Source organism: Stegastes partitus, unplaced genomic scaffold (assembly GCF_000690725.1).
Source record: "Stegastes partitus isolate 25-593 unplaced genomic scaffold, Stegastes_partitus-1.0.2 Scaffold728, whole genome shotgun sequence".
In the NCBI taxonomy this organism is placed as follows: Eukaryota; Metazoa; Chordata; class Actinopteri; family Pomacentridae; genus Stegastes; species Stegastes partitus.
The window spans coordinates 111205-122839 of record NW_007578459.1 but is presented as its reverse complement, the minus strand read 5'-3'; the positions used below and the strand labels follow the sequence as shown (position 1 = coordinate 122839).

General features: G+C 39.5%; 2 protein-coding genes across 3 annotated transcripts in view; one reads left to right on the top strand and one right to left on the bottom strand.

The window, feature by feature from the left end:
• The window catches only part of cenpp (centromere protein P), a 137343-nt gene that overhangs the window by 57018 nt on the left and 68690 nt on the right, over positions 1–11635 (top strand). The gene's annotated exons all lie outside the window — the stretch shown is intronic.
• aspn (asporin (LRR class 1)) overlaps positions 10615–11635 on the bottom strand; it is a 16307-nt gene continuing 15286 nt past the window's right edge. Inside the window, exon 8 of the mRNA XM_008291264.1 lies at positions 10615–11630. Coding sequence (XP_008289486.1) covers positions 11433–11630 — 198 coding nt within the window. The 3' untranslated portion in view covers positions 10615–11432. The remainder of the gene's footprint in view (positions 11631–11635) is intronic.

Below are 11635 nucleotides of genomic sequence, written 5' to 3'. Positions count from 1 at the left end.
ACTTGGCACTCCTTAACTCTTAATAGCTGTTTGTAGCTACAATTTGTGCTTGTTAGCTAGCTTCTATTATCTTCTGGTAGTTCCGCTTGGCACTTGTTAGGTTCTGTTGGCTATTTATTCCTCTAGTTTGTATTTGTTAGCTGCTGGTAGCTCCTGATATCTCCTGTTATCTTCTGGTATTTTGTTTTAGCTCCTGTTAGCTAGCTCCTGTTATCGTCTGTTAGGGTTCCACTTGGTGCTCATTAGCTTGTTTCAGCTCCAGTTTGTGCTTGTTAGCTGTTATTAGCTTCCGTTTGCTCCTGGTGTCTCCTATTAGCTTCTGTTAGCTCCAGGTCTTTTTAGAACTTTTTCATTCAGCAGAACGTTCTCGACACATTCTTGGTCTGTCAGCACGTGGACATTCAAATTCAGACTTTTGTACTAACTGTTGTTGATCCAAAGACAGTTGTGTTTTTGAACATCCTGGATCCTATTTTCATGTTTTTGACCCCTTTCGTAAACAGCAGTAGTAAAAACATTGTTCTCACCAAGTTAATTTAAAAGCCGTGTGAGAATCATCACCAGTTGAATCGCTGCCGTACTTCTCACTGGAAGGTTAATGAGATTTACATGTTTCAGTAGCCTTGAATTCGTCTGTGAGCTGTGAACTGATTAATGAGGTTTTCAGGTCTATTAATGACTAGATTGTTGGTTTCTTCTCCTGAGCTCCCTCTGAGCCTCCTCTGACTCTGGCGTCCAACCAGCTTCTTCCAGTTTAATCATTCACTGTATTCTCTAAAGGCAAAAAAAAAAAAATCATTTTAAAAAAGTCAAGCTGTGAAATCCCAACATTTCTTCCAACGGTCCTGTGATGGAAAATATTTCTGACACTCTGGGCATTAAATTATCGACAAAACAAGTTCAGCTGGAGCAAGCCTCGTTTCGCTCGACTCGCCTCGACGCTGCAGCCAAGTTTGAAAATTAAACCTCCTGAACTGTCAGGGTGAATTCAATGACGACGAGTCAGGCTGGATTATGGGCTTTACAAATGGCTTAAAGAGTATTAAACTATAGTGAGATTTTACACAAGATTTCACACTGACACTGGTCTTTTTGGCGAGTTCAAAATGTGTAGCTCAAAATTGTCTCTATGAAATCCATCCACCACCCGTAGAGCTGCTACACCGTAGACCAGCTGCAGGTTAACATCTGAGGTTGGGACGGTTTTTGTTATTTGTTTATTTTTGCTCCTGTGTGATTTTTCACTGCAGTATAAAGTCCTGCAGCTCAATGGAAACAGAACAATGACTAGAAGGAGAGAGAACTCAGATTCGTCTGTGCAGTATTACACCATAAATACCATGAAGCATTAGAAAAAGAAGAAAAAGTCGAATTTCTTGGATTATTTTTGCAAAAATGGAAAAAGAAACCTAATCAACATGTTTTTTTCCGTGTTACAAACTATTTACATTTTTAATTAGTTTCTTTTCCTTCCTCCTAAACACTCAGTAAACACTGCCTGCAGTTCAGCTGAAAACTGTCTGAATTTTTGTCATGTGAATGTTTGTCGCAGTGAGTCAATGGTTGTGTCACAGTTGTGGGGATAAGCTCAGTATTTTTTGTTTTTTTTAAGGGCGGGACTTTAACACGTTAATTATGATTAATTAATTACAACAAAAATAACGCGTTAAAAAATTTGTCGCTATCCAGGACTGCTAGCGCTAACAGCTCCGACGGTTTCTGTGCTCGCTGCAACATGCTTTGCATTCAGGTTCTACTGTCAGCTTCGGTGGTACGCAAGTTCTTTTTTGCACAAGTTGCACAAAACCACGCTCTTGTCAAGGTTTCCATCAGGCAGTTTTTAAAAAAAAATGAACTTACCCTCCATCAGTCCAAGCGATGCACTCATCGGACTCCTCCATGTTTGTTGTTGTTAGCATAGCGCTAACGCATCAGTGTGATCGGTGAAATCAGGCACTCACAAACGTTCCATGTTGCCTGGATGCAAACTGCGATTAAATGCGTTCATTTTTTTAACGCATTATTTTTGTTGTAATTAATTAATCATAATTAATGCTTTAAAGTATATTAGGGATGGGATTTTAGCGCATTATTTTTGCGTTAATTAACGTGTTAAAGTCCCGCCCCTAGTTTTTTGTTTTTTTTTACAGATTCTTTTTATATCAAACTGCTTTTTTTTTAACCGATTTTTAAATGAGACATATAAAATACCTGATTTAAAGCTGAGGTTAGTTTTTCTTTCCACAGTCACGATTTTCTTGCATGCAGACTGAGCAAGTCGTCGTTAGCTGCTAAACAAGGCACAATTGCAAATGTACGAAACAGCTAAAAAATACAGAATTAAATCTGTTTTCTATTCTTTTTCTATTCTATTTCTGATTTCCCAAAAATGCTCAAATTACACCGTCGCTTTCCTGCTGTGGCGTGGACCGCAGATGTGTTTTGTTTATTAATGGAAAAATGTTAAATGAGACATTTAAAATAAAAGGATTTTGATGAAAAGTCACGATCGTGGGCTTAGATGTGGATGAGTTTCAGAACAGAACAGCACATGATAATTTAAAAGTCTTCAGTGATTCTTATTGTTTTTACAGTTTCTGGCTCTGATTAATGGTGTAATTTTAAAAAGATTCATGTCTCCGGGGTCCAGAGGGTTAATGAGAAAAAGAGGCTAAATTGGAAGCGATCGAAGCTCAAAAATTAGTTGTTTTATGGATTTAAAATATTTGAACCGCAGAGAGGGACGTCAGATTTATCTCCCCGGGCAGTTTGAAAGCCTTTAAGATCGATGGGTTCCTGAGAAGACGCGATAAATCCAGAGCACATCACAGTTTCTACCAAAACAAGGAAAATCCACCAGATAGCTTATTGAGGCCCGATGAAGAGGAGCCAACCAAAGGAGGAAAAGGAGGTGAGAGGATGAAACCCAATCACACTTTGGTAATCCTTGTGGGAACGTTGCATCATCGCAGCAAATTAGAAATCCAGTGGAATCTGATAAACAGTGGGTCGATTAAAACATGCACCAAAAAAAATCGTACGATGCAAAGGGGTGAAGAATGACAACTAATATCCTGATTTCTTCAACTTGTTTTAGTGCTGAAATTATAATTTAGTGAGTCAATTTAAAAGAAATAAACATTCAATCGTAGTCTGTTTGATCGGGACAGATAGATAAACTGACAACAGCTATGAGAAGAAAGCATCAGAGTGTTTATAGCAGATGCTAATTTGCAGCAGTTGTCTATAATTAACAGATCATCAGTGTTTACAGCATTGAACAGTAAGAGGCTCCACCTGGTGGAGCAACCAGGTACTACAGCTGATCTACTGTACAGTTTCTGACATGCACGTCCCTCATCTTCTGTGTTTTCGGCTGATGTATTTCCAGCTTGTTGGTAAAGGTTGATTACTAGCATCCCTAATTGGTTCTAAATATCAATTTAGAAGTTCCTGCCATAAGAAGCATCTCCGAATCTGTTTGGTTTTTTGGACTAACTTCACCTGCTGACTGGGCAGACGCCGGCAGAACGAAGTCATAGATGGAGGAGAAAGTGTCGAAAACGTGAGAGGAGATGACGAGAATAAAGCAGAAGAGTTTAAAGCAGAGGGTGAAGAGAGGTAAAAGCCCGAAGTTAGACTGTGTGTGTGGCTGTGAGACGTGGCAGATCGAGGCCTGGCCAACCGGCAGATCTGTTCCATATGTTTCCTGGAGACAGAAAGAGAGGCAGCTCCCCTCCACCCCACCCACAGCACAAGGAGTCTTCATTTAAAAAGACAAAACAGCGCACCGTCCATACGCCCCGGTGCCGTAATGCGGCTCAGCCCGGCTCTCCTTCAGCCGCAGGTATCGGTTTCGGGTGAAGGCGGGTCTGCTGGAGGTATCTGTGCAGGTGTTGGGTTTCTGGCGGTCTGGTTCGACCTCCCAGAGAGACCGAGGGGGCAAAGAAAGCATTGAGCCGCTCACGTTTTCACATCGTCGTCGTCATCACATTCATCAGTCCCGTGTTTGTGTTTCACAGTCCGATGAGGCAGGAATGCAGAACTCCACGTCCAGCATCAACGTCTCCAAGAATATACTCCCAGAAAAAGACAATTTAATGGCCACTTGAATTTACTGGAAATTTGTTAAATCACTTTGTGTTCTCTCTATAACCGACCCATTATTATAGACAAGATGGAGCCCTCAGCAGCTTCAGTGGAACATTAGATTACACGGCATCAAGAGGAAACCATTTATGCACAATTACGTCTTCATTTATTTCCAAATTAGTCAGTTTAATCGCCGTTATTAACAATGCTGTAGGGTTCTAGCCTTGATTTTCATTGTTGTCAGATAAAGTTGTACTGTCTGCAACAATACAAACGTAGACGTCTTATTTTAACTGTTCTGCTCAGAGAAAAGTTAAATCCAACGGTACACAAAACATTATTGAACTTTTCAATGGGGTCAGGGTTTCAAACCTTTATATTTAAACTAATTGGCAACTTCCACACAATAAATGACACCATAGGGTCTTAACCTCAATATTTAAACTTGTTTGGTTAATTTGTCGCTCCAGTCTTACTGTTCTACTGTAGAAACACTTCAGCCGATGTTTGAGATGTGCTGCATTAACTGCAGTGACTTGACTCGTGTAGCTGTGTTGATGAACCAACAGAGGATTATGACCAACTCTGTGCTTACGATCAGCTCTACAGAGTTTCAGTGTTTTGGACTCGTGGCCCCAAACTTTACTGAATTGTTTCTCAGCTCTCATTCGTCTTATCATCCGTTTCTAGCAGTAACAGCTGTTTTTAGCTAACAAGCTGTGATAAATCTTGTCTGAAAATGACTTTAAACTGTTCAGAATGACTCAAAACTCATCCAGGATAACACAAAAAGGTCCAAAATATAAAATTGCCCCAAAATATAATAAAAAAAATGTCGGAAATTACAAAAATGTTTCCAAAATTATTTAAATTTGTCCAAAGTGACCCACAAATGACAAAAAGCTGGCTAGCTTGCTAAACTGGACACCTGTCAGGACCCGTTTTACAACCTAACTCTGCATAGTTCATCAACACGACTGTCACAGCTAACAGTTAGACAGCTAGCAGGGAGTCGGCTTGTTTGATTGGTCCTTCCAGGCGGTCAGCGCACACACCTGTAACTCCACCTCATTAAGCATAATGGGCTGAATCTCCTGAATTAAATCACACCTACAACCCTTCAACTTGAATTTCAGGTTGCTTAGTTTCCATCTGCTGTCACACACGTATCATACATTTGAGTAACTTTCTAAAGATGTGAAGCAACACGTCATACAGGCAGCAAAAGCAGGTGTTGTGTCTGCCACTGGGAGGTCGGAACAACGTCCATTATGATCCCAGTTTGACTGTGTATGTGAGTTGTGGCTGAAGGTCATTAAGCTTCACAGAACACTTTGTCATGGTGCCCCTTTAGTGACTCAGCTGTGACCAACTGTGATGTGACAAAAACTCTGTTCAGCTGAACTGCAGGCAGTGTTTCCACAGAGCAGAGAGGAGACTAGAAACTAGGGCTGGTCCGAATAGCAGTTTTTAGTCTCCGGGTATTCGGCCCAATTAATGACGAATATCCCGGGGGGGTATTTGTAGATCAAAATTGCTATCCCGATACCAGCACAAGGACCGAATATTCAGATATTCAGCTATTCGGGTCCAGCCCTACTAGAAACAGGTTGAAAGTATAAATAATTCACTATCTACTGGGTGCAGAGTCACCAGGTTTTGGTCTTGCTTGTAATTTTTGTGTTTAAAATATTGACAGAAGTGGTGTTTTGAAAAGAAATGAGCCTTCAGTTGATCACTCCTATCAGTAAATTCAGTTCTTGACTCGTCATCATGAAGTCTTTGACGTGACTGGACCTCTCCATGCTGCGTGGATGCGATTGGTTCTGACCGTGGTCTCTGTGAGGTCAGAAAGAATTAACCGATGATGAAATATTAGCACCAGGGCTGCATTATATATTCTGTTGTAGCGTCAGTAATGCAGTGCAACAGCACGCTAACACTTTATTTTGCTGCTTGATGCAAAAAGATTGCAGCATTTGGTTGTAAACAGAAACTCACACGAGGCAACAGAACTAATTATTTAAGTGTTTAAATCAGCAGCACAGAGCTGTGAAGGACAAATCTGAGTGATCTTCAAAACAACTAACTACTTAGGATGTTGTTAATGTTCCGTTCTGGTGTTTTTTTTTAGTATTTTTTTATTTTCTTTGCAGTGATGATTAATGATTAATTCTTTCTAAACAGAGTTATTAAAGTCATCCATTGAAAATTGCTGTAATGTTTAACTAAAAAGTGTTGCAATGCCACGATTTCCCATATGGAGCAGCCCTAGTAGCCTCCGACTTTATTCATTGGCTTGATTCTGGTGCAAAATAATCAAAAAATCTGCATTGTGACGCCAATAAACAAACTTCATGCACTGATGAAGACTTTGCTGGAAAAAGGTAGTTGTGTAAAAAACATTTTACGCTGCCACTACTAAAGGAACAGTTTGACCTTTTAGATCAAGCTTTAAATCACACAAACACGAAAACGCAGAGGAGCAGATTTCACAGGAGAACCAGGGTAGTTGTTCCTCCAGGTGTCCACATGTTTGTGCTGAATCGACCAGCTGCTGCTTCTACCTTCATGCTTACTGTACAGATGTGAAAGTCATCCCACTCTCTGCAGCAAAACAACGTGCATGTTTCCCACAATGAGTTTGGGTTCTGCTCATTCTTCTTGTGGCGTTGAACTGACGCCTCCTGGTTCAGTCATGTTTAAACCTGCACCACTTAATTACACTTAAACCATTAAATGTCCACGTATTTAAAAGTGCAGCTTTAAGAGACTCTGTGGTATAAATAGTCACTTTAAGTCCTGTGTTGTGTGACAGTCATTAGTATTTGTAGCAAACAGCTTTAATGTCCAGTAAAGAGGTAAGCTAAAGGTTGGTTTGAAGATTTTCATCCTTTCTGTATTTTCCAAGAGCGTCTGGCTGCCGCAGACTTCCTTCATTTAGAAGTACAGTGACAGACTTGGCAGAAACAGCAAAGTTCAATCTGAACCAGTTCCTTCAGGACTTTTCCTCCAGACTCTGAGGAACTCTTTGTGGTGCAGCGACATCTGCTGGCGGATTAAAGAAAAAACACAACTCAGCCACAAGCAACACTGGTCCCAGTGACAACATTTAACTGGGATAAAGGTGGAAGAGATATTTTTATATTAAAAACGCCATACAACCTGCCTTTATATTTGATATTAAACTAAACAAGGTCGTCCTACAACTAATATCTCAGCAGGACAGTTTCAATATGAAGGAAGTTGAGCTTAGAATTAAGGATGAAGGTAATTAGTTGAATTAATTATAATTCAAAAAGAGAATTGTTGGACCAACTTAAATTAATTTCCTTATTCGGGAACTGAATCAAGTTCATCCAAATTAAAATAACAAGAAATATTAATGATATTGCTGCTGGTTTCAGTTGGATGTACTTAAATAACTTGATTCTTCTCAAATAAACAGTTTTTTATTGCTGTAGCTTAATTTTAAGTCAACTTGAAGTTTTCAGTTTTTATTTTTTTGTTGGGAACACTTTATTTTTATTTAATTTTTTTCATATAAATATACACATATGCACACTTTCCCTTCACCCACCTGCACCAGACTTACAGACAATAAATAGATTAATAAAATAAAATATATTAACGAAGTTTTACATTGTTCTAGCTGAAGTATTTGCTTTTCCCAAACATAAAATTTAAAACTGTTAATTTTCCTTAATCTGAAATCCTACTGAAGGAAAACAGTGGTTCAATCAGAGCAGCGTAGACGTCAAACGCTCAATAAAAGGAGCAGTGAAGCAATGATTTAGCAGAAATTAAAATACCATACCAATTTAATTACAAGTTGAGATACAGGTGAGATGTGTTCTAATCATTGTTTCAATTACTTAAATCCATTTTATGACAATGTGTTGATAATTCCTGGATTGTTTCATTCATCTTTTGAGCAAAATCTTAATATATAATGTAAATTAAATACACGTGGGAGAGGTTTTATGTGGAATAATCAGTTTTAGCTCTAACTCTAAGCATCTTTGGATATTTTCCTCCTATCTTCTGGCACTATATAGACTAGATAGCTATAACATTGATTCATCAAAATCTGTTTGGTGTTGCTCTTCAAAAACATCAAAACGTGGCTGTAAATGACCAATTAAAGCTGTTCAACCCTAACCCTAACACAGCCAAGTGATTAAACCTCCAACTCCCAAGACATGCTGAGGGGTTTGTAAAATAATTATGTTCTAATTTCTGTCCTTCTAACCGAGTCAAAGCAGACATCTCTGAGTCCTCGCTCCTCCTTCATGGTTGTTCTGTTCCCATAAAGCTGCAGAAAATGAGCCACAGTGAGTAAAAACGTGACGGGAGCAAAAACCACCCAGAAACTGCTGCTTGAAACCAGTTTACACGACCACAGTAGACAGATGTCGACTTTCCGTCTCGTGTTTGCTTTGATGAAAATAAAAGTCGAGGCGTGGGTGTGGAGGTGTTCCAGTTTTATTTAAAGACATCCTCAATAAATATAGCACCATTCAGAGGAGAGGACACTGAAGGAAACCTGTTGGAGCAGAAGATTCTCTCAGACATGACAGATAATTGGGGTTTACGCCTGATTACGCCGGCTTCTGTTTCAGTTTATTATTAACTTCATTTGGATGCTATAGTTTATAAAAACGGGGGACGTCTAGCGTAGAGATAGCCGGTCCGTCCCCGGCCCTGCAGAGGACGCTTAATAATCCAGTCTGACGTTCAGCTTCTAGATAAAGGTGACACAGACATGCGGTGAGATAACATACAGACGTCAACGCAGACTCAGAGCGACTTATTGCACTACATAATGCCGACATCGTTCAGTAACTGTACAGACTTCTGCTGGGAGGAAAACGTACTTCAGGTTTGCTTTCAAGCTGCTGCTACGTTACAGCTCCGACTCTCCTGTGATAATTACAACGTCCCGACTTACAAACAGGCATCGATATAATACGCGAGGAAATACTACAAGAAGTTTTCGTTGTTGTTTATAAGTATTACAAAGACAACAGAGACACTGGAGGAAAAAAAAAGTTTTCTACTCGACTACAACTCAATAGACGTTATTTAAAGATAGAAAAGAAAGAAAGTTGATGTCTTCTGGTAATAAAATGGGTCACCATGTAAATGGGTCAGTCTGTGTCATAATTACTTGTTATTTGTTACCCAAAACTGAGTTCTGTAAAATGTTTTAGCTGAATTTTGAGATTTTTCATATTTTCAGACCTGGGGTTTTTCACCTTCACACAAACAACCTAACCTCTGGAGCCATCTTAAGGCTTCAGTATCTCCAGAAATAAAACTCATACAGACATGAAAGTTGGTGAAGATGCAGGTAGAATAGTTTCCAGTAAATCCAAATGATTGAATGGCTCCAACAAAGGCAATTTTTTAAATTATTGGCCCTTAAAAATGGAGAAAAGTGCATCATTTTCAGATGAAGGTGGTACTGGCACCCTTGAAAGTTCCTGTAGGAATAATAATATAAAACGTTCAAACAAGAGATGATTGGGCACCAGAAAGGGTCTGTAGGTGTATATAAATGGATGTGATATTTTAGGAGAAAATATGGAGCCATCCATATATTTACACTAGCAGATACTTTCTGGGGCCCAATTACTGCTCTTGTTTGAACGTTTTGTACTTTTTTTTTTCCAGTTTCAAGCGCCACCAATTACAATTTATTTCCTCCTGGAGCCATTCAGTTTTTCTGAATCTGCTGGACACTACTCTGTCTGTGTTCTCACCAAACTTCATGGCTGTGAGAGTTTAACTTCTGGAGATACTGAACCCTTAAAATGGCTTCACTGGTATTTCTAAAGGGTGGAAACAAAAACATTTTGAGCTCTGATAACATGAAACTCTCAGAATTTAGCCAGACTATTTTACAGAGCATACAAAGTTTTGGGTCCAAAAACAACAAATAGATGAACTGAACAGAATCCAAGATGGTGGAGCAGCACGTTTCCTGGATTCTGCCTGGACGGACATTGAATGACCTGAAACCACTCGAGGCAAGTCGTTGGTCCAATCCCAGCGTCCACACTGGGACTCTCAACCTGTGGGGCTTGTGCAGATATTTTGAGCTTCTTTTGCACATTTGCTTCATAATATCAGCTGATATGTTAATGATGGTGTTTTTTTACTCTCTAAAATTTGGTGTTGGCTACAGAAAATCCAGGGCTCGAGCTCATAGCGTTAAAATTCGGGGTTTCCAAGGAACAAAAAGGTAAACAAAACAGGTTTAAAGGAGAAACCAACCCAAGAAAAAAGAAGTTACATGCAAATATAAACTCATAGCCAGAGTTGTGTGTAGGTGTTTGTCCAATGGTGGCGCAATAATGCAAAAGAATGAATTAATATTTGGAAAAATGCACATTTTTGCTGTGTATATGGTATAGTTTTGACCCGTAAATTAGTGTGTTTTACCAATTATTATCTTTCATCTAACAAAACAGGAAAAATAACATTAAAATGTTCCAAAAATTGACGATAAAAATAATGTTTTTGTTTGTTTTTTAGTGTACAATAGTAAAAAAAAAAAAAACATGAAGAGCTGCTGCAAATAGTGGACTGATGGCATTCATGCTAAAAATACTTTCTTTTTTTCTTTTTTTTTTAAATCAGTGTGAGTTTTTTTAAATCTTCAGTTTATTGTAACAAAGGCTTTTTCTCTATGTGATGGTTTTTTATCATGTTGGTGGTTTACCTCTACAGTTTTTATCATATAAACCTTTATTCATTACATGCTGTGCTGCATTAAACACAGACATATAGTTTGTCACAGTACCTTAAATGAAATAGTTGCTTTGGTTTTTTGGAGGAAAAAGATTTGATTTATCTGTAAAACAGTTAAAATTAGGATTAATGTCAGAACTAGTGACATGCTTTGTGAAGTCTGACAGGGTTTGGAGCTGCAGGTGGAGACTGGGATTGAACCATTGAGTGGTTTTGCAGAGAGTGACCAGAGGGAGGCGCTTTGTTCCTGGGAGAGTTTACACCATGGAGGTGGAGGTGCTACAGGCAGGAATCCCCATCCCGGTGGGCAGGATTCCTGTTGGGTGTTAATAATAATAATGTTCATGCTCTTACAGCCACCGTGCTGCTCAAACATTTCCTCGTGTGGTGGCTTTACTACTCATAGCTTTCCTGACAGAGGACTTCTCTACTAAACGACTAAAGGTTCTAACTTAATGGAAGCTCGTCTTATTTGGCTTCCTTTAGGAAAACGGTTTCATCTTTGTCTTATCTATTGGAATCACTTCCAGCTTCTCCTTCCTTGTAACATCTCGAGGATTGCGGCGGTTCTCCGTCTCCTGCTGCTACTTTCTGAAGTTTCCGAGCTGGACGCCTCTCCGCCCGGTCACGCAGCGGAAGGTGGCCGGCTGGATGTCCCAGTACTTGACCGGGTTGGCGAACAGGCTGATGCCGGTGTACAGGTTCTTCTTGTCGCTCGGCCGGATGGGACAGAAGTCATTCACTCCCACGTAGCTGATTTTGTTGCCGTGGAGGAAAATCACCTGAA